At 41.0% G+C, this 24578-nt stretch overlaps 1 protein-coding gene across 4 annotated transcripts in view; it reads right to left on the reverse strand.

Annotated features, from left to right (window-relative positions):
- myh11a (myosin, heavy chain 11a, smooth muscle) overlaps positions 1-24578 on the reverse strand; it is a 43205-nt gene that overhangs the window by 15050 nt on the left and 3577 nt on the right. For 3 of the 4 annotated variants that reach the window (XM_080444837.1, XM_080444839.1, XM_080444840.1), the window contains exons 2-17: positions 21098-21462; positions 20149-20305; positions 14734-14761; positions 9948-10047; positions 5469-5561; positions 5233-5296; positions 4416-4514; positions 3675-3818; positions 3310-3405; positions 2972-3090; positions 2496-2648; positions 1828-2001; positions 1508-1681; positions 1195-1309; positions 564-757; positions 163-284 (exon numbers count right to left, since the gene is read on the reverse strand). In XM_080444837.1, coding sequence (XP_080300963.1) covers positions 163-284; positions 564-757; positions 1195-1309; positions 1508-1681; positions 1828-2001; positions 2496-2648; positions 2972-3090; positions 3310-3405; positions 3675-3818; positions 4416-4514; positions 5233-5296; positions 5469-5561; positions 9948-10047; positions 14734-14761; positions 20149-20305; positions 21098-21439 — 2174 coding nt within the window. In that variant the 5' untranslated portion in view covers positions 21440-21462. Of the gene's footprint in view, positions 1-162; positions 285-563; positions 758-1194; positions 1310-1503; positions 1682-1827; positions 2002-2495; positions 2649-2971; positions 3091-3309; positions 3406-3674; positions 3819-4415; positions 4515-5232; positions 5297-5468; positions 5562-9947; positions 10048-14733; positions 14762-20148; positions 20306-21097; positions 21463-24578 lie in introns of all 4 variants that reach the window. The other variant, XM_080444838.1, reaches the window with a different exon arrangement.

A 24578-nucleotide genomic window follows, 5' to 3' on the forward strand; every position in this document is an offset into this window, starting at 1 on the left:
GAACATGTGGTAATGGTCAGAAATCCAGCGGGAGTGGATGGGGCGTCATTTAGAAAACAATCCTGTGCAGGGCTCTACTTGGAAAGGTTTTTTTTTACACACTGTGCATCCAGTTTTCATTTGATTTGGCAAGAGTGCAATCCAATCAGCGATACCACTCACCGCTGACGGTACTCCTGGAAGAGAATTCTGTTGGGGAAGCCTTGTCGGCAGATACGGATCCCTTCCAACACACCGTTACACCTCAGCTGCTCCAGTACCAGGTTGGCGTCTAGCTTCCCTGCCTGAGATCAGGGTTAACAGGAATAAGTATTTATTCATTTATATATGTGTCTATGTGGGAAAAAAATTAAACAATACTAACAATCTCTCTTCAATAGTGACACATTTAAGTGACAATTTAAATGCATCATTTCAAGATTGCATAATTTTTATTATTCATAATAAAAATGTAGAAAGAAAAGAAAACCCCTCAAATATCCTCTAAAGTTATTTCCTCCTGATTAAAGAAAGGTTTTCAAAGACAGGAACAGTTGGAAGAGTGCCAGTGCATTTTTCTTTACCCTCTTCTCGTGGTTGGGGATGATGCATCGGACAAAGTTTGGTTGGGTGTTGTGCAGAGTGGTCATGAGCTTAGTCAGAGACTCCTTGTAGAGCTGTCCCACGGTCCGGAACATTCCCTTCTTAGTTTTGGAACCAGCGCTAGGCCCTGATTCGGACATCTTCGCCATGGTATCCAGTCCCACCACTCTGTCCGCTGTCACACGGGACAGTTCAATGTATTATTCAACAAGTCTATATGTGTTCATTCAAGATGGTACAGTAGGTGTGAAGCAAAGATGTGTTTTTGTTTGTTTTATAATTGAAGAGTTTCATTCCAAAGTGAGATATCTAACATGAGAAAAAGAGTGTCAGGACAATATATATCTCACCATGATATCTTTGTTCAGAAAATAAACAATATTTTATATACTTGTAAATTAACCTGCATTTGTTTGTGCTTTTGTTTACATAACCACATGAACTCTACCATCCCGATTCTGGGCACATCATAATAGGGAACAGAATAGGTGAACATTCAGCGAAAATATAGGCAATTATATTTGCCAAAAATCGATTAAAAACGATTCATTCTCACTGACAGTTGACTTCCTTGCAAATGCAAACAGAAGCAGCTGAGCCTTGGTTTCTCACCATCTTTCCAGAGGTCTTGCACAAAGGTGCTTGAGGAGCTGGTGAGCAAAGTTGTCACGTTGTCATTCAGAGGGTCCATGTTCTTTGTCAGCCAGTTATCTCCGTTGTAATCTACCTGAAACCAAAACAAACAAACAACAAAACATGATGTATTCCATTATCTTCTGGAAATAGATATTTGTAGAACCAGTTCATAAAGAAGACGATCCATTCCATTCTAATTTTACGCACCCTCCCCACTCCCATTACTTTTCTCAAACTTTATGAGAGTTTCAGAAACCTCTTGGTCAAAAGGGTAACCTGTCACACTCACCTTCCCTGCATAGTGAAGCACAGAGAACACAGTCTTGCTTTTGAGCTGTTTGGGCTTGGCAAACTTCACGTGGTTGCCCTGTGTGTTCATGAGTTTCTCCACAAAGGAGACGTCTGTCGCTTTGGGGAACCAGCACTCCTCATCCAGCAGAGCAAGGATGCCTGGAGGGTTGTTCTGCAGAAAGGAGGTAGACTTGACTAAATTTAGCCACCTTTCAGTGTGCTGCACACTACAGTATATAGCACAAAAATATTCATGCTGTGGATGATCAGTAGTTTAACCTTAATTTGAAAAATATATCTTAGTGGCTTCCCACTCACCGCCTTCTCGATGAGTTCAATGCACGGCTGCAGGTCGAGGCCAAAGTCGATGAAACTCCACTCAATGCCTTCTCTTGAATACTCCTCTTGTTCCAGGACGAACATGGTGTGGTTGAAGAGCTGCTGCAGCCTCTCATTGGTGTAGTTGATGCACAGCTGCTCAAATGAGTTGTCCTGCAAGAGGGAGGTGGAAGAGGGGAGGTGAACACTCAAGGCAAATAATTATACACTTCTGGTGGGACAAACGTGCATTTTCATAGCTTACTTTATGTTTAATTTTAATATGACATGCAACATAAGGAAAAAGCTTTCACCACAACAGTGAGGCTACTTTTACGTAGCCTGGCATGGCCAGACTAATATCACTGCGTAGATACTACGCCCTGATTAGTCCCTCACAACTTCGGAGCAAGAGAAATCCAATCTCTATTGAGAGGGGCCAGACCTAATCTGCCAAGGGCAATTGTTTTTGCAATGGCAGATTTGTCTGGAACCAGGCTAACTTTTACGGTGTTTCGAGCCAAACAGCCAATCACATGGCTTGCAACGAAATGTGTGCTTCACTGTGAAAGGAGTTACATGGCATACCTCACATACCACTAGACTAGTAGACACTTAGTAGAGCTTAGTGATTTGTGATTCACGTGTGATCATCACCATCTCATTACCTCAAAGATCTCAAAGCCGGCGATGTCCAAAATCCCCAGGAACGAGGCTCCCTGGCGTTTGGTCTTGTCCAGGGCCTTGTTGACCCGACCCAGGAGCCAGCGGAACAGACGCTCAAACATGGCCTTTGCCAGGGCCTCAATAGCAAAGTCAGCCTGACAGACGGTACACACACGTTATCTACGTTATCTAAGCATTGATAGTTGATTTGATTTTAGACCTGTGATTAGCATTTAATCAATACATTAACACAATTCTTGATACCATTGGTGGGGAAAATAAACCTGTGAACAGCAAAAGATAAAGGGGCTACAGAATTACGCTGTACCCATTTCAATTTGGTAAATATCAAGAATGATGTACTTCAAGTGAAAACCCAAACAAATATAATCTTAGCTAACTGTCAAGAATACAGAAAATAATGTTTTCACTGTGTCTGGAAAATGTCCCAGCATGCACAGCACAGCGACTCGGGTACCTGCTCTTTGGTCTGAGCCTTCTGTACAACCTCTCTGCCGACTTTGATGCGTGGTGTCAAGATGGCACGGGTAAAGTCTGTCACGTTTATGCCCTGCAGATGGCACACCTTCTGGGCCGCTGAAGAGAGAAAAATATATTCAATATACAAATATTAAATATGAAATATATTTGTATATTTACAAATCCATCTAAGGGGCAAGCAACAAAGGTTGCTTTAGCATGTTGTAAATTATTATTATTTTAAAATCAGAACAACTATTCAATTTGGGTATACGTCTTCATTTATGTGTAATATAAAGACAATTGTACAACATTTATGACACTGGAGCATCTAACCCGTGTTGTCTGGCATGGTGGCCTGTTCCTGGTTCCTCTCTTTCTTGAATTCAAGGTTTCCCAGCTGCATTACTGAGGAACACACTTTCAGGATACCTGGAAGAGAGAGAAAAGACCCAGGGCATGATAGGAATCAGAAAGAACTATCGTCATTGGCAACACAGGAATTGACATTGGTGACGACAAATATTCAACATTAAATATGGCTGCATAAAAGAATAAACTCTCATCCCACCCCATCCATCTACACACCATCCCATCATTTCAACCCATTCCATTCTAACCTATTCACTATCATATTCTATCGTATCATATTCTATCCCATTGTAGCAAAGCCCAAATCAAATCAGAGCTATGGTTGGTACCAGTTCTCTCCTCTTCGGTGAGGCCCATGATTGTCATAGCCTCCATGGTTTCCTCATACATCTCATCATCTTGTTGGCCAGAGATCGAAACATTGCCTGCACTCAGGAAACGGTAGTTCTTGTAGTCCTCAAGTAGCAGCTCCTCTGGAAATATAAGACAGAAGATTTACAGAGATCACAGTGAGTGTGTGTGTGTGTGCGTGCGTGTGTGCGTGCGTGCGTGCGCGCGCACGTGTGCGTGCACTGTCTTTGACTCTGGTTTGTGTAGTTGTAGAATAAATATGTATATGTTTGGGGTCACAAGATTTCAGCTGTTCTCAACATTGCCTGATTCCATAGCAATGACAGAAGGCTAGTATAAATCAATACAATATAGATAGCACTTCTCATTTGACAAACTTACTCAGAATGTGTTAACTAATAAAAATGTAATACAAAGTATAATATTATCAAGTAAACTGAAGCAGCAATCTAACCAAACACCAGCAGCAGACCTGAACTGACTTGTATCACCATTAAATTAACTTGCCTTTTGGTATATTTTACAACAATTAAACACTTTCAAACCGACGTACATATTTTGGGTATGACATAAAAGACAAGCCATTATGAAACCTTCTGTGTCACAATGTGACATGTTGTAAGCTTGTAAATCCCTATTATTACTATTTGTTGTACAACATATAGGGCTTAAGTTACTAAAAGAACAAAAGTTGTCATTTAGATGCAACTGCAGCTTACCACGGAGCTTGTCCTTGACACCAGAAATCATGTAATAGAAAATGTGGAAGGCTCTTTCTGTCTTGGCCTGTCTGATACAGCGAGACTTCTCCAACAGGTCTGAGAGCAAACAGCTGTTAAGGACAATACACATCCACAGAGGATGGAGGGTCCTCTATCCACACCACTGGAGAACCGTGGTTCAAAACACATCAGAGACCATCAACGTACAGGAGGAAAGTGAAACACCATACTTTAGAGATAAGACAAGAATTCTCATCACCTGATCTCACATATGGTATACTGTAGATGAGGCATTCTGTAAACAATACTAGAAATAACCAGTGTCAGGATACTTTTCTAGTGAGATGTTTTGTTAATTTGATGTGTAGGCTCATCGACTCGGTATCCAATTAAAGATGATGCCAAAGGAATGTTAAGCTGAATCTCTAATCTGACAGACACCCATGCACCCGCAAATGCGCGCGCACACACACACACACACACACACACACACACACACACACACACACACACACACACACACACACACAGACACACACACACACACACACACACACACACACACACACACACACACACACACACACACACACACACACACACACACACACACACACACACACGGTGCAAGAGGTGCCACAGACACACCACAGTGTTTACCATGCAGGGCATCGACGCTTCTTACAGGAATCTGTGAGAAGCCAAAATCAGCCTTTGGGAACTAGAGTTAATGTTCGCTGATCAAAGTGTGTTTTCCAGGGTAAGAGCTGAACGGGAGCAATGCATCACTGACTGTTACACGATATGAGGATACAGGTTTCAATGTTGGCTCCAACGATCCACCCGTTTACATCAAAGTTGATACGGATGAATTTACCCTGTAGGAAAGATGATGTGGAGGTTATGGATGGAATGATGGTTTACACAAGATTTATGAAATACAAACACAGCAGTTGATGATGTTGACTGAATGATCACCTTCATACAATTAATAGACACTCTGAAATCTAGCGTCATACTCAAAACGTTTTCCTGTGTGGGTAAACTCACAAATCGAGAGGAGTTGTCATTTTTGATGGTCTTGGCATTTCCGAAGGCCTCCAGAATAGGGTTGGCCTGCAACAGCTGCTTCTCCAGCTCGCCCTGGTTTGGACATAGGTAAACAGAAATATGTCATTAAACAGTAACTGGTGATATACACAGGTACGGTACGGTAGGATGTGGAGGTGCTGAACGGGGTTGTGGAGGGGTGAGTTGGAGAATGACTGTAACAGTGAAAAGTGGAAAAATACATTTCAAAGGCAAATGATGTAAAAGAAAAAAGATGCTGTCATTTGAATCACCTAATCTCCATTGAGATTCTATGGTAAAATTAAACGATTGATTGATTTGAATCAAACTATTCAAATCAATATGTTGATTAAATACCTAAACAGCTCTTAGTGAATGTTTTCAGCAGTAGAAATACATAGAGCTAAAAGGTAAACAAATTCCCACTGAATTAAGAAGGAAAGGAGAAAAGTTCAATAATTTCACACATTGTGGATGTGTTTCAGCTGCAGTTCCAGTGTGTGGAGGCTGCGAGTGCATAAGAGGAGCATGGCGATGGCTGATTACCCTTTCGCTCAGTGTTGCGCTAATCCACCTGATCAAAGGGGCCCACATCAGCCTACCAGCATCATCAGTAACACCAGACATCTAACTTACTAACACGCTCTCTTAAAAAGAGACCTTCAGCTACCCTGTGACCGTGCTTAAATGCAGCGGAGAAGAAGCGCACAATTGCTACTTTGGTAGACTTTGTGATCTTTTGTGATCAGATTTTAAAAAGAAGTAAAATGAGGACAATAATAATGGTGTCATGAAAGTAAAGTTAATCAGAATGAAATTTGATTTAATTAAAAAAGTGTCTCAGTTCTATATTCAATAGTTAAGAAGATGAGTTTAGATACAGACCAGATGACCAGATACAGGTCAGAGTTGGCAAAGGAAAGCAGAGAGTCCTGTTGGCTTCAGTCACTGAGGGAAAGACAGGAATGAAAATGGAAATAGCAGAGAAATAGAAAGGAAGAGATATAAGGTGACAGAACAGGTTACTTACACTAACACTGTTTAATACTTTAGCAGATATAGAGAATCGAAGGTCTGTCCTCTATTTCAGATCACTCCAGGCGAGTGCATGAGAGAAAAGCAGAATCAGAGAGAAGCATGGAGGAAGAGAAAGAGAGCAGAGACATTGTAAACTGGAGAGGAGGGAGCAATCCAGGAAGAAAATTCTAATTTTGTTCTTGTTTGGTCAATGTCCGTGGGAGCCTGGGCAGCATATTCTCTGTACAGTAACACTCTCTTTCTCAGGAATACGCAGTGGTGGACAGTAACGGAGTAAATGTACTTGAGTACTTTACTTGAGTACATATTCTGAGGATCTGTACTTAACTTGAGAATTAGATTTTTTTGATACTTAGTACTCTTACTTGAGTACATTTCCAAGACAAATATTTTACTTTTACTCGAGTACATTTCTAGGAGGGCTGTAAAGTACTTTTAAGCCCACTCCACATCCATACCAATGATTCGCCATGCAACTCCTTGCAACATGCAACTACTTGCAACCACTTGCAACCATTATCCCCAATGGCAGTTGCAAGGAGTTGCATTGGTGCGGTTGACCTTAAAATGGTTTTGTTGCAAGGAGTTGCGACTAGTTGCATTGGTGCGGTTTTGCCTTTAGGTTGGCAATTTATTTTTCTTCCCTAAAATGCAATTGGCCTAACTTCTGCTCTCACACTAGCCGTGTTTCTGGCTTCCCCCTCCGCTCGCCTCTTTGTTACAGTACATCTTGTATAGGTGTATAGGAGTAAAAGTATTTAGTTCTGGTTCCTCAGTCATTTCTATGTTTTTCTATGTGTTTCTGCAGGCTTTGTATAATGTAGTGGTTCTACAAGCAAGCACATTAGTGCATGCAGTGCAGGTGGTTTCAGAGAGTTACAGTACTTATCTGAAACAAGAGTTACAAGGTCCTATAAATTCATTGTGAAAACATTACAGCAATTCGTTGATATAAAAATTAAGAAATGTACTTCTACTTTTACTTTTACTTGTACTTTAAGTATTTTTCAAAGCATGTACTTTTGAATACAGTATATTTAAAAGCAATGACTTTTTTACTCTTACTTGAGTAACATTTTGACTGAGCTACTTTTACTTGTAGTGGAGTAAATTTGACCAAGAGTATCTGTCCGAGTACTTTGTCCACCTCATTACGATTGAGGGTTAGCAGGTCAATGACAAAGACAAACTTTGACATGACCTAGAAGTTAATCCTTAACGTCCAAACCAACACACCAGACATCAACCACAGCCAGGGAATCAGATTCAGGACACTCAGTCCTACTCAGGACTCCTCTGAAGTGTGGTCCAAAAATGTTTTTACGCTGTGGCTCAGCAGGAGTCTAGCCAATCTAGAAGAGGGTCTGTCTGTCTGTCTGTCTGTCTGTCTGTCTGTCTGTCTGTCTGTCTGTCTGTCTGTCTGTCTGTCTGTCTGTCTGTCTGTCTGTCTGTCTGTCTGTCTGTCTGTCTGTCTGTCTGTCTGTCTGTCTGTCTGTCTGTCTGTCTGTCTGTCTGTCTGTCTGTCTGTCTGTCTCTGTGCGTGTGTATGTGTGTGTGTGTGTGTGTGTGTGTGTGTGTGTGTGTGTGTGTGTGTGTGTGTGTGTGTGTGTGTGTGTGTGTGTGTGTGTGTGTGTGTGTGTGTGTGTGTGTGTGTGTGTGTGTGTGTGTGTGTGTGTGTGTGTGTGTCCACATGATTCTATTTTTTCAACCAGGTACACAAGTGGGCAAAACAACATGCTGAAGGGGAAAGATGAAATATTCACAGCTTTTTCATAATTTCTATCAAGATCATTTTATGAAAATCTTGTCTCTATTGACATATCATTCCTATACCGTACAAGCACTGTAATATTTTCATGTGCTCTGACTTCTTTAGAATGATTTTGATATGGTTGTCTGACTAGCACACCAGTATCCCACCCTGGTGAACAGGCTAACGTTCTCAGAATCTATTACTGTTGACCAGAGTAATATCACAGTTTACCAAGCATCCCAGCACCAGCATCCAATCACCACCACCATCCCATCACCAGCATCCAATCACCAGCATACCATGCTGGTCACCAGCATACCAGCACCAAAACACAACATGTGCTGGTCTTACTGGTATACCCAGCATGTATTGTGCTAGTCATGCATGCTGTTTTTTTTTCCAGCAGGAAATGTCACAAATACACAAGAGTTTGAGAAAGTCCACACTGTGCAAACCACAAGGTGCTCCACAAGAAATCCACGGAGCAAAATGGCCACGACACTCCCTATGGTAGCACACAACAGCTAGTGCACTGGTTCTCAGCGTCGGTCCGGGAACCACCAGGCGTCCAAATGGACCGATACAAGGTCTGTAACCCTGAGAGTGTACAAATGGAACGAGGTCCATTTGGTTTCATTTGTACACTGTGAGAGTTAAATTAACACTGCAGATGTTTCAGTGTAGATTGGGGTCCCAGAGATAACCCATTTGGACCGCTGGTGGTCCCCAGACCGGACGCTGAGAACCAGTGGTATAGGATACGATGTTGTTTGTTTGATATAGACAGGAAGAAGAGGAGATGGGCATGCTCACACGGTGCTACAGTAGTTGATCTGTGATGGACCCTTTCACTGTCAGGGGTGGGGCAGGGTTCCAATGTCCTTCCAGTGGCAGTGAAAGGGTGATCGTGGAAGATGGGTAAAGCGAAGAACAACATCAGCTCCATCAGTACAGGGGCCGTCTTAATGAAACATTTGGATTTGGAAAATTGACTGCAATTCAGTAGTACAGCATATATCATGCAGTCAGAGGGCACTCTTGTGCTCTTGTTTTGTACAAAAAAAGATGCCTAAACTGAAATCAGTGATGTTGTTGTCAAAACCTGTGTTGTTCCTGAACCTGTGTTGCTCAAGAACAATAACGTTTGGGATCTTGACCGGAGAAAAACCATTGGTGTAAACCAAAACAAAATTGAATTAGTCTTGTAACTCAGTGAGAGTACTATCTCGCATGCAGTTTTTAACCTAAGGAAGGAATACACACAAACACCACACGCAAAAAAACACTCCAGGCATTCCCCTTTACTCACGTAGGCCAACTGTTGTCCCTTTACGTCCTTTATTTGGAGGAAATGGCGATACAAGATTAAATAGAGCAGTTTCCCACGTAGGCCTACTGCGTAATGCTTAATTTACGCTTTGTCATCCGACAGTGTCGTGGACCTAAAATAGCAGATCTATGAGCTCACACCGCGTCGTGGATGTGAGCTCATAGATCTGCTACTTTTGGTCTGCGACGCTGTCATACGATAAAGTATAATAGGTTGTAAATGTTGTAAACCTATGTTGTAAAATAGTGTCCAAAAAAAGTGAAGAAAAAGGGAGATTTGACACAACTTTCGACACAAATGGCTGCTTTACAGTGCAGTACATGCACGTGATACTTACAGCACTGGTGTCCTTCTTGCCTTTGTGGGAGGAAGCCACAACAGCCAGATACTGGATTACTTTCTTGGTGTTCTCTGTCTTTCCTGCGCCAGACTCTCCACTGAGAGAGAAAGGGAGAGGGGGATTAACTATTGGGGGGAAAACAGGAATGGGAGAGACGTAAAAGAGAGAGACTGAGCAAGATGATGAACAACACACAAGTTCACTGTTCACAGTTCAGCAACTCAGTATAATTGCATTGAAATCATGTGGAGATAACACACACACACACACACACACACACACACACACACACACACACACATACCATCGCCTGACACATACCACAATGTCATGGTCCAGTTTCACTCTGATCTCTGCACAGTAAAATCCTCTGCTTTAAGTTAACTCAGCGATTGTGAAAGATTAAATTGACCCATAATTGAACACTCAGGCTGTGTATACTCAGACAGACTTCAGATCCAGGAAGCTGATTAGACTTCTGGGCCCCATAACAACACATCACACTAACTGTAGTAAGTACAAAAAACACACACAAAGATAATCTAGCACTTTTTTGCACATTGGGGTCTGGTATAGTATAGTATAAAATATGAAGTATAGTGGAGAGAGACAGGAAACAAGGAGAGGATTCTTATGGAGAGAGAGACGGGAAGTGACATGCAGCAAATGGTTCCCTCAAGTGCATAGCTTAAAACCATGACCTATTTATTTTGTACCTAAATAAATGAACTTTTGTTCACTTACAGTATATAATTCATCCATATCTATAGGAATGTATGTTTTAAAGTAACTTTCACTTTCTTACACTGTGCTGCTGTAACGCCACAGTTTTCCTTTGGTATTAATAAAGTATCTCATCTCATCTCTCATCTCATCTCTAGAATATTATTGGATATTGAAATAACTCAGTATCTTTCTAATCGATTCATAATTTTTTGTGTTAATGTTTCAAACAGAAGCAAGCACACCTTTTATTTTTTTCCTCTTTCGTGTCTGAGACAGACACAATGTTGAACAATCCCAGACCCATCTGCCATTAGTTCAGCAGACACAAACAACACGCTCTTGCATGCACTTAAACACAGACACAGACACGCACACGCACGCGCGCACACACACACACACACACACACACACACACACACACACACACACACACACACACACACACACACACACACACACACACACACACACACACACACACACACACACACACACACACAGGTCCATAAAAGGCAACATGAGTACGAGATCCACCATAGCTCTGTCTTAGGGCTCGGTTTGGCAGCTTACAGGGGAATCAACTCTGTCCTGTATTTCAGACCTGGTAAGGACATACAACAACTCACTCTCATGCCACAAGCCATAGTAGATAGTAAATTCTGATTTAAAGAGGCTCCACCTATACTGTAGCCTATATGGTCTTCAAACTGCCAAGTAACTACGTCAGAAAATCATCAACAATTTCCTTTTAAGTTACCCTATCTATAACCCCTTACTCCAAAGCAACATCATATGATAACAGAACCACCTATGGAACATTAGTATCCACTGGGGCCCCGTTCAGTCTGATACCCTCAATTAAACCCAAGATTATCTGACATCCGAATTTCAGCAGCAATCTTTACTAACCATATAACGGTTATCTAACTTGTCTATAAACAGACATAGACAAAGGAGAGATTAGTATTCACTTTTAGTGTTTAATATACAAACTCAAAAGACTATAGAGCCCCCTCTATAGGGCATAAGCTGCAATTTGGACTTAACACAGTAGTAGGTCTAGACTCTAGACTACACACCCACTGATCTCCCACAGAATTCACAAATCCCAAGATGGACAGCTACTTCAAGGGGATTCCTCTTGTAAATACACTAAGCTTTAGCCAAGCTCAGGGTACAGAGGGTAGACTACGGATCCACACTTTTCAACAACATCCTGATTCTTCATGGTAGTGTAAGTTTTACTATTGCATACAATACATATTAATAAAGTAAAGTAGGGGTTGACTGGTGGCCTAGCCAGTTGTGCACTGATCACATGCTCCTTGTGAGTCGTGAGGAGGACCCGAGTTTGAATCCAATTCCTGTCATGTCTCGCGGCACTCCCCCTCTTTCTGCCCTATCTTTCCTGTCTCTCTACATTCTCCCATCCAAAATAAAATGCAAAAATAATAACCTTTACAAAAAAAAAGAAGAAAAAAAAAGGAAAGTACTGTAGGAAAATTTGTGAAGGAAACAAACTGGTGACCCTGTCAAAATGAAATGTCACAATATTGTGAATAGATGTAGCTGGCTCCCAGCTAGTATTTTCCATGGTGTATTCTCAGTGCAAAGCTGTGGAGTGGGACTGCCAGACTGGCATGAATACATTAAATCCATGAAATCCATATGGTAAAGGTCCACCTTTACCATATTCAGCTGAGACTGCAGAAAGTCACTGTATACTTCACATGCATTCACAACACTGTTACTATGAATGGTTAACAACTACTGTGTGAATGTTATGGTATGTTCGCGAAGCAAATGTTATCTTCCCTAGATCTCTTCCCCACACCAACGTAACAGATTATCCTGCTGGTCATTTTTGCTATACCAGCGTAACAACACAAACACACACACACATACACACACACACACACACACACACACACACACACACACAGACACACAGACACACACACACACACACACACACACACACACACACACACACACACACACACACACACACACACACACACACCACACACACACACACACACACACACACACACACACACACACACACACACACACACACACACACACATACTGTACACATACACATGCTAATGCCATACATGACATTCCATGTACATGGGAGAATACTTTCTCCCATATATGGCTCCAAAGGCTTGCTTACAACAGTTATCCTCCAATCATTGTAGTTCTGCATGATGGACCAGATAGAGAGCTTCTACTCTGGTTCCACAGGGCTTAATTAATCAAAAATAAATAAACAAATATACTGTACAGTATGTATATATATATATATATATATATATATATATATATATATTTATATATATATATATATATATATATATATTTTTTTTTTACCACCCTAGTGTCTCTATTCTGGGGATGAATGTTCGTCAAAAATAGCAGATTTACAAGCTGCACGTTGTGAGTTTGGAGATTTAGTGTTGAGGGAAAAAAGGAGCGAACCTAGTATAGAGCCCCTGGGGGACCCAGGTCAACTAAGTAGTAGCCTATATAGGTTTTAAGTGGTTAAGTAATATACTATCTATAGTATTGCCTCTAAGTTAGTTAGAGTCACAATGACAAGATCATCACTAACACCGTCAACTACCAGTAAAGATACAGGACAAAATACCATGTCCAACTTCTCCAAACATTCTCTTAGATAAAATAATTATTTTGTTATTTGAGGAAATGGTCTGATGCGATCAGAGAATTTGCTCCATCCTGGCACCAATGATTTTAGGAAAGACTGAGCCTTAAGCAGATTGTAAGGAGGAGCATTTCCTCTCATTTCCTTCACTTGGAACATCGGATGCTTCATTCACAGCAATGGTGCTACTGTTTCCCAGCCACCAAGTTTAATAGCTCTATTTCAAAGAAAGCCGATGTACAAGGCAAGCTTTTTAGACTTTTTAGACTCGCTATTTTTGAATTGTTTGGAAATTCTTTGAAAGTTTTCAACATTTTATGAAATGTTTAAAAAGGTTTTGCCTGTAATAGGCCTAGTAGTATGCCCAAAACCAGGGTTAATCTGGTTAACAGTGGGAACACAGGACATTCATCAAGTTGAATGCATTACAATTGCACCTACAGTATTCTTACCCCTCCAGTTATTTTATTTATTTGAATAGCTGTGTCCTAAATAGTTTGTGTTAACAGCAGGCCAGCTGTCATTGACTACATGGCAAACAATGGGCTTTAGTGGAGTAATGCACCTATGCAGTACATGTACAGTAAACTATCACATGCTATGGTTAGTAGAAGTTATATATTTAAATTGAACAATATTCTGTACAATCTGCATATGCATGCACAACCAGTGACTTAGAATATTACTCTGGGTGATGGAGCATATGCTGTATTTACTCTCACAGTCTCAAACACGTGAAAGGCGATTTGTGAATGGTGACTTGTTTTTTTTAATTAAAAAAATGTCAGTCTCAGGCAAGTCTTCAGGCTATTAATGCTAGATAAAGAAAGGCCATTTCTCACTGGAACTCCTATCCCCAAGTTGAAACTCTCAATAATAACTTTCAAAGAAGTAAACAAACAAAAGGATCCCAAACATTTGGGAAGCTAATCTGCTTGTATCATCAGGACACAGGGTACACTTCCTGCCCTTGGGTCTGCGAGGAGAGCAAGTCTAACCCCACAGTCCACTGGGACCGTTCCCTCTTGTGGATGAACACATGGCCACTGAGGCTTCAACGAAATACGGCAAAACTTCCTGCTGATGTATTAAAATATCATGAAGCATAGTAAAGAACGCAGCTGAAATAACAGTGACAAAACAAGGCCAAAAGGTTCCTCATTAATATACTACGCATGCAGGTTAGCTGGTGGAGACCAGTTGACATTAGAGAGATGTCTCATTTGTTTCACTCTGTTTACGTAAGCATTATTATGTAACAGATCTTTTCCGTCTTGCTTTCAGTGATGTGATGTTTAGGAAAAACATGGGGAAATGTGATGTTTAGGAAAAACATGGGGAAAAATCAACAAAGGTGCATTTGAGAATAACATTTTCACTTACGTGCAGAGAATGGACTGGTCCTCACGGTCTGTAGAAACAAAAAATAAGGTTTGTAATGTTAGTGCAACTCCTAAAATATGTGAGCATCAAACAGTTCTGTATAACGATACTGCTACTGCCATTTCATATGAAAAACATATAATTTTACTGGTAAAGCTAAATACTATAGTTGCATCTAGCATGTTGGTCAGTCTGTCTGTATTATAACTATGAGGGACATGACTTCATTTATCATTTAATATGAGTTTTTCTGTGTCTATCTGAGGATGAATCTCTAGTGTCTACATCTACATAATTTAGCATTATTGTAAAGGCATTCGAAAGCCATATCGAAAGGATCAGAAACACCTTGACAATACCTATGAAATTAAGCTCTCAAGATGCTAAGCAATGAGTCATAACATAGTTCCCTGAAATAGAAGGTTGTACTACTTAGAGAATATTCTGTGTCCATCATGTCCATGTATGGCTACTTTGTAACTGTATCTCTTCAAATACAAGCCACCCAGGGCAGGGTGAGGGTACACTGTTGAAGGAGAGAACATTTTAGCATTATTAGATCAATTATCACATGACGGATTCTGGGGCTTGGCTTAGTCTAAACACGACCCTTTAGAGAGCTATACTTCAGGAACAGGCAGGGAGGGTCACGTGATGGAGGCGAACAATGAAAGAGGTGAGACTGTAGTTGGAAAAGGAGCGTGTGTGTGTGCGTGTGTGTGTGTGTGTGTGTGTGTGTGTGTGTGTGTGTGCGTGTGTGTGTGTGTGTGTGTGTGTGTGTGTGTGTGTGTGTGTGTGTGTGTGTGTGTGTGTGTGTGTGTGTGTGTGTGTGTGTGTGTGTGTGTGTGTGTGTGTGTGTGTGTGTGTGTGTGTGTGTGTGTGTGTGTGTGTGTGTGTGTGTGTGTGTGTGTGTGCGCGTGTGTATTAAGTGTGAGAGAGAGAGAGTAGGAGATAGAATGAAATATGTTATGTTACTAACACATGGAGAAGAAGACACATTCCATGTGCAGAGCTGTGCTCTTACAGTCCTAGACAGTGGCCGTCAGGTTGTGCAGTACAACTACAGTCTACAATGGCCTTCCCTGAACTATAAACACTTTCTTATTTTGGACAGGACTTGGCCAGAGTTTCTGCAGATCCATTGGTTCCAATAGTTCCATTCCTTTTACACACACACACACACACACACGCACACGCACACGCACACGCACACGCACACGCACACGCACACACACACGCGCACACACACACATACGCAGACACGCACACAAACACATGCAGAATGCTGCCTGTTCTCCGTATTCACTTCCTAATTAAGGCAGATGAAGAGAGAGTGAGAGAGAGAGAGAAAAAAAAGTGGGTGGTGGGGGGTTGCTAGGCGAAAGATGGGAGCGAGAAAGTGAGATATCAAGCACTGAGAGGACGTCAAAAACAGGTCCAAATTCAACAATAGCAGAACCTCTTACACTCTTACAGCTGAGGTTGAAACGGACATCAGAGGCAGAGAAAGCACAAAAAGAATGAGATTCTCAGATAGCTTTCCATCCAGAGCTCATTCTGTACTGTACTTCACTGTCTTTATTAAAACTCAGTTAAGTCCTTATCCATGCACTGAAGTGAAGCAGAAAATCTTATATTACAAAACAAACAAAACCAAACTAAGGCCCATGACCTGTGTGTCAAGTAAATATCACTGATATTGGGGGGGGGAGATACTAACAAATAATTTTGTTACACTTTGTCCTACTTGAACTAATCTGCTTTAAATAGAAAATGTACATGGCTCACTTCACTTCTGAATAACCTTATGTGGGCTTTTGCTTGACAGTGGTTTGCTCGTAATTGACAAATACATTTTCAATCATTTTTCTCTACAGTAACATTTTTGTACCCCTTATGTTTATCTCCACAACATCAAAGTCAAAGACCAAAGCTAATTCTGAGGAATGACCTCTAAGCCTGCTGGCATTACTCGATGCAGTGATAAGCTTACTGTGATCACAGATAATTGCAGATACTATAACAAGCATGCAGATGTTTGTTAAGCAGTTATGTAGGTATGCACCACTTTCACTGTAGTGATATGAATATTCAACTGTAGCATTTAGTGTGGCCCATTAGTCATCACATCGTGGGGATTCCTACTGATGCATTAACAATAACAAACCCCTACCATTCAACACATTTATCAGAAAGTAAGGGTTTAATGAACGGTCTTTGAAGTACTCGTTCTGGTCATAACAAATTACTTTAATGACTACAAGAAGACACCTTGTGATTTAGGATTTGTGACAGCTCCTGACTGAATGTATAAAATAATACTTTGATTATTAGTGAGTTGTTATTATTAGTGGTAAGGAGGATTCTCTGCACTGTAACTGTATCTATAAGATATGTTGCTACAGTAAATTCAATATAGTGTTCAATAATGCTCGATTAATGTGTAACCATTCATCTCCTGCAGGAACTTGCCAAAGAACCCATAAAGTTACTAGCGTGTTTTAAATTTTGAGGGTAGCCCAAATACCAGGACAAACGCCAATTAATCTTGTCCCTTCTTGTTTACTGTATTTATAAACAACTCTATATCCAAAGACAACCATTTGCAGAGTGCAAAGACGATGGAGTCTAAAATAGTCCTGCATGTACACAATTGAATTTACAACAGTGTGAAATACATTACGGCCTGATAGCTTAATTCTTACTGTAAGAGTTCATCAAAACTTAAAAAATCACATTATCAGACAACCAAACATAGAAATATGACATGAAATGGACTGCAGCCAAAGACATTCCTAAAAACTGTCCATAACAGTAATACGTATTATCCTGTCTTACAATGATACTTGCTTGGCATCCTTATGATTACTTAGTGTAAGCTACTCTATTTCCTGTTCACATGAAAAATCTAACAGTCTAAATACTCCCTAATAATAGTGCTTTAGAGAACCATTTGGTCAGATCTAAGCAGTGAAATCTTCTTAAATGTTATCATGATGTGAGAGTAATAATTAGTAAATATAGCTGTGTAAAAGCCTTTCATAACATACACCTCGCGTGGGTGGACACCAAATCATGTGTAAACATTAAAGGTTTCTTACCAAAAGGGATGTGGCCAAATGGATTTGTGTTGTTAGTTAAGTTGTTTAGCCAGGCAATGAACAGTTTTCAGGCAATGAAAAAGTTGTAGACAACATATCCAAACAAATGTCCACCCACACTCTGTGACTGTGTCCCTTTAGAAATGTACAGTACAAGCAGTATTTTTAAATATTAGACCGGCCCTAGAAGAACATGATACATTAATGAGTCTTTACAAAATAAATTCCAATGACATTGAGCAACGTGTGCCGAGTGTATAATATAATCACTGCACTATCACTTACATTATAACTTACAATTGAATAACTGTGTCCCACTTGTCCAGGGCTACTGGAAATAGAGCTACAGTAGACTACGTCATACTGTAGATCAACTTGAGCAAGGATGACATAATGGTGTTTGTCAAAAGTAAAGAGTCTAAATCAGGTTCTCACATCATCCCATAGCACTTTGAACAATGGAGAGAAGTGAAACATTACATCACTCTCAGTGCACATTCAAGGTCATGTTTCTGCAGGGACCCACTGACCAGAGAGGAACAGTTTACTACTCTAGAGGCAGTCTAAGTGAAGATATACAGATACTTTATCAATGTAACTAATCATTTGTGCTTTGACAGTTAGAGCCACAGTACTTAGAAGCGGATATTCACAAAATGTCACAGTGTCACAGGACAGTGACAGCACATTGGCAAATGGCAACGGCATACTTCTGCTTGTCTGGTTAATGATTTTCTGGGCAGAGTTCGATCTAAATTCTTCTGATAAGCCTACAGTACGATACATGATGCAATTACATTGCAAACCAAGAACTATCCACTTTGTACCGTACGTCCCTATTTTGGGCATGTCATTATACATTTACTTTTTATTTATTTTTTTACAGATAAAATAACAGATCTACAAGTTCAAAATGCATCACAATGCGACGGTTTGTGAGCTTGTAGATCGACCATTTTTTAAACAAGTGGTTAGTGGAAAGACTACGGTGTAAGCTGGTTTCTCCCCATAATGTCTGTCTCCATTATGAAGTCTCCTTCTTTGCCCTGAAAGTGCAAAAGACTAACACTGAATGTGACACTGAACTCAACTCTGCAACAGGAAATAATGTAGGAAGGTAGGATATACACCCACTACTATACTAAAATACTGTGGTCTTAATGCTTGAAGCTGTGGCATTTACACAGAGCAAAGGCTAACATTTCTAAAGTTTAAAGGTATAGAGTGATGGAGGACTAAAATTGTTTTTCTTGTTTTCTTGTCTTTCGCCCATCTTTAAAGCCAAATCTCCTCTCTCCTCTGAGAGAGCAGCCAAAACACCTCAGGTTAACGTGGGATCAAGAGGGCATTATTCCTGATGACGATCCACACGTGATCAAAACACTGAACTTGTAATAAAAAGTGGGAGAATATAGAGTGTGGCTGAACTTTATTATGGCTGAACTTAATATTCGGTTTGTCCTGCACCTGGATACTACAGTATACTGTGCATGCTCAAGTGGGCATGGCCCTGGAATCAATTAATCTGTAAGGGAGACAAACCACTCTGAAGTCTACAGTCTTCCTCAGACATTTACTGTAAGCTCAGGTTTACCAGTGCACCCATCATCAACTCTAATCATAAAAGGTTTAAGTTTTGCTTAATTTACGCAACTTTACATCAGTTTTGGGCGCATGGGCGCGTTTGACACTTGTGTGTGGTGTATTTGTGTGGTGAAGTTGAGCCAACAAGACAAATGGAGGAAATTTGAAACATGCTGAAAAAAAAAAAAAGAAAACAGAACACATTCCCACACTGTGAAGTTGCTCTTCAAATTTTATTGACCAGCCCCTGTTGCCTCTGGCGAGCACAGTTTCTCAAGGTTAAAGCTATTTATTTATTTACAACTTGCCATCCTTTCAATGGATAAGAGAGGTTGTATCGCAATTGGATCACAAAGATATATCTGAGTTTGTTGCAAGGAGTTTGTTGCCGTGCACCCGGTAGAATTGAAAAGGCCTTGTTGCACTGCTGTCTTCGCACAGGGCCTCACATACTGTATGGCTCTGGGTCCTAGCACCCAAGGATATTTTGTAACAAGTTGTCAGAAACTGTATTTATTAACTGTAAAAATGTCCAGCTCATATCCAGTGCCTACTGTACATCATTTGGACACGAGTGCGGAGTAGGCACTTGCAAATAAAAATAGTGTTTGATAGTGTTTAGAGACACTTTTATGTGGTTTTGTGTTGAATGGTTATCGTATACAGTGAAAGATTAATAACTTTTGTTGAGTATGACTTTAAATGAACATGTACACAGTGGAATTCCTACCTTGCATCATGTTCCTGTAGGCGTTGTCAGTGATAGAGTAGATGTGAGGCGGAACTTCATGGCGTTTCTTTCCTTTGTACATATCAATGATCTTCTCTGAGTAGATGGGCAGCATTTTGTATGGATTCACCACCACACAGAACAGGCCAGAGTACGTCTGTAAGGTGGAGAAACAGAACATTTTAACCACTTGAGACCTAGCATCCCTATGGGGGGAACATTCACCGAAAATAGCCCATCAACAAGCTCACAACGCATCGTGTGCTTGTTGATCGGCTATTTTCGGAGAAGAGATTCAGTGTAGAGATTATACATTCATAAAAATAACATAGTTGTCGTCCACAGATTACGTTGGTTTAAGTGGTTAAAGCCTACATCGGTATAACAGTTTCTCACTTAAAGGAGAATTTTGGACTAAGGTTTTCTTACCTTTTCTATGATGTTATGATATCTTAGGATGAATGGTACAGTAGAAAAAAATCATAATTAAAATAATAATAAAAAAACAGTTTTTTTTGTTTTTTTTTGGGGGGTTGCATAGTGTTCTGTCACTATGAACGTCAGATCTCACAATTTTTAAAAAAATAAAAAGCTATTAATATATGCGATCTAACGCAAGGCCTATCCACGCACGTTTTAAGCTGTGGCGGGATGGAGTTATGAAATTTTCCTACTGTACCATTCATCCTAAGATATCCCTACATGTGCTTATATACCTAATAACTATATAACAAATAATTGTCTGTTTGTTTGTGAATTGAATACACAGGACCACAATGGAAATGAGCCCTCAGGGCTTTTTTTCTTTTAGCACCATTGTATAATAGTACCACTGTACTATTTGCAAACTGTTAATAAAGTATTCAATCAATCAATCAATCAATGTGTGTTTTTCTTTTTGTGCTTGCATATTCTATTAAGCATAATATCAGTGTGTTTTAACACTCACATAGATGAGCCCAGAGAAGTATCTCTCGCGGATGTTGTGCAACACAGAGGCCTCGTTCAGGCAGGTCAGCTCAGCCATGTCCTCCACCTTGCTGAATTTGGGTGGGTTCATCTTCTGGATGTCGTCTTTGTTGACAGTCACCTTCTTTGCGTTGTCAGCCAGCTCCACCAGCACCTCATCACCATGCTCCTCCTTGACGCTTGCAGCCTCGAAGCCATGTTTCTCCGAGGGGATCCACACCAGCTTCTTTGCCGACCAGTCGGCTTGAGCCATAGGGCTGTTGATGAAGTCCTTGTCGACGAAGAGGAACTTCTCATCGTCACTTGGGGCCTTGTTGGACATCTTGGGTTAGAGTAGTGGGCCAACTGTTTACAGGAGCATAGAAAAAAATGGAAAGTCAGTAAATAGTGAATAAATGAAAGGATAAATGGCAAGAGAGAGATGGATGGATGGATGGATGAAGAAAGACATAATGGATGGGAGGAATGAGGGAAGGACAAGAGGACAAAAAGAGGACAAGGGAAATAAGTGAATTAACAGTTGAAGTGGCAGAAACAATGATAATGGCTTAATATCTGTGTTCCATATCACAAATATACCGTACATTGCATAGCAATCCCTAATACATGGAAGAGATATGTACGGTATATTTATAAATGTATAAATCTTTGGGACGGATCAGATACTGACTGAGATTCTTGTGAAATAAATTTCAGGCAGAAAATGGTTGATGTACAACTTTAACATTGCACGCAGGGTGAACCAAACACTGATGAATCTCCAAGTCTAGCCCAGTAAAGTAGTCTCAGGCAGTAGGCAGTGGTTACTGAAGGAGTTAATATTATTTCATCCATCAGGGAGTCCAGTCACCCCCCCCCCCCCTCCCCCTCTCAGCTGTACACTTTCACACATGCCACATGGGAGACACAAGGGAAACACACAAACCATTTCAAGTAAACCATTTCCTAATTTAGATCCAGGCTGGGAAACGGCTTTTAATTTACTCTATAGTATAAAGACAACAAGATGACTCAAAAGCACATTTAAATAGCACTGAAACTCACTTTTCATGACCACTTACTGTACGGACAAAGTCATTGCTCAACTAACATCCATCCATTTTCATTCTCTCACCCTTCATCTCTCTCTCTCTCTCTCTCTCTCTCTCTCTCTCTCTCTCTCTCTCTCTCTCTCTCTCTCTCTCTCTCTCTCTCTCTCTGCCTTTGAGGCTTCATTTCAGTCCCGTGTTCTGATGACCATATATGGGCTGCTTCTCTGGAGCAGGACTCTTTTCTGCGGACCTAAACAGCAAGGCAAGTGAACTTCCAAACAAAGGCCATATAGGGAATAGTATGTCTCTCACTGGCCTGGCCGTTTTATTCCAAAATGATAACAGGGAGGCAGAGTGTCTGAGGGGGGGTGTGGGTGTGTGTGGGTGGAGGGGCTTTAATGTTCATGTATCATGGAGGCCCCTAGCTGCCATACTACTCCCACTGCTACAGCCACGGACTGTTTTATAGAGCAGTACCTGGGACATGCTAGGAAGGGGAGTGGTATGGTAGGAGGTTCTATTCAGCCAGAATAGTAACAGGTGCAGCTATTCTGGGCTTTGCTGCTTGTCAACCTTTATGCACAACTACATTCAATAATAGCATGGGAAAATTACATAAGCCAAGGTCCTAAATAGTACAAGACATGTAGCCTATATGATACACTATATGACTGAAACAGCCACCAACTAGAAAAAGTGCTCCTCGGAGCACAGGTCTCCGCCAGGTCAGGTACGTTATTGTGGCCTCCTGGTGGCGCTATAATAGGCCAACGTGAAAAGGGTGCCATTTATTCTTAGGTCGTTCACGGCAATCGGACACTGCATTCATGATTCGAGGCATTTTGTTCCAAAAATGTGTTTTGCTAAATTAGACCTGCTGGTGGCGCTATAACAGGCCAATGTGAAAAAGGGTGGCATTTCTTCCTTGGCCTAGTGGGAATGTGTTTGTGAAATTTCACGGAAATCGCAAGCTGTGTTCATGATTTGAGGCATTTTGTTCAAAACGGACCAATCCTGCAAATTGTGGAAGCAAACCTTAGCCAATGAGGATGGAATATGGGAAATCGGACAGATCCGTGTTGATCACATGACTATAGAGATACTGTGTACCGATTTGCATGACGTTTGGATAAAATCTGTAGGAGTAATGTAAACAAGACGACCTGGTTCTGCCAGACCCAGAATAAGTACTTTATAAGATCAGAGCACTACGTCACGGCTAAGCTGGACTTCACATGACGTGTCAGCCTGTGTCTATGCCCATGTATGGACGAAAGGGGGACAGACTTTTATAAGCCGGACTTCACATGACGTGTCAGCCTGTGTATGCCCATGTATGGACGAAAGGGGGACAGACTTTTATGGCTGGGGCCTAAGGGCAAAGGGGGCATGCCCATGTATGGAGAAAACAGGTACAAAGCCTCATATAGGCCGACCCCTTGGGTCTGGCAAAAAATGGGTTTTGCACAAATCGGCCTCCAGGTGGCGCTATAACAGGCCCATGTGAAAAATTTGAGGCAGAGGTTCTGAATTGGCATCCAGGGAGTGTATGTGCACAGTTTCGCAGCGACCGGGCCAACGGTGCCAGAGATTAGCTGTACACAGACGGACGGACACACGGACGGACGGACGGAGGGTAAAACATACACTCGACTCTCGCCATGCCTTTCGGCCTGGCGGAGACAATAACATTGCAACTAAAACAGCCACTAAATCCAATGAACCATTCTGATATTTCTCAAAGCTTAGAATAAAGCTTGAATTTTGGGCTGTTGCCAATGGTTCGCCCCTGTCGCTCACTAAAGCCTGAGGGATGATTGATACTTACAAGTGTACATTTGGCTTAAAGACTCTAGATCATGACCTGTTACTCCATCCTTCCCTCCATCTACTGTAAGTCTGTCACAGTGAGACTGGCACACCATTTTTATGAGTGGGAACTATGCAAAAAAGCCACTGGTCCTCCTGGGAAAGATTGTAAATGTGCCCCCTGGGACCAACCAAGCTAAATGCCCCTAGGCTCCACGAAGAATGCATAAATAATCACTTAATAGAGTCACTTCTGCAAAAAAAAGAGAAAAGGAACAGGACATGTTTGTAAAAAACCTGAAAACCACAATCAACGGGCAAAACCCACAAGCCAAGAGACAGTAGTGAATGGCAGCACATCCACTTAAACTGTCCAGGTGCAGGATAAATTAAGATGAATAAAAGATAGTCAGTCCGCACACTGGAAATAATGTGCCTCATTCTGTTTATTGTATATAACAATAAAAAGATCACATAGCATTATTTCCATTGTGCAGGTTTTGTATTTTTTTTTTAAATCTTATGTAACATCCACAAGTTAAACCATAGTACAAGCGGAAAAGGCCAGCTGATCCTTTGATGATCAACTACTGTATTTCCTGTGAAAAGTAAGTGGACTCT

This window comes from Gymnoscopelus braueri (assembly GCF_963280865.1).
Source record: "Gymnoscopelus braueri genome assembly, chromosome: 2".
Taxonomy (NCBI): Eukaryota; Metazoa; Chordata; class Actinopteri; order Myctophiformes; family Myctophidae; genus Gymnoscopelus; species Gymnoscopelus braueri.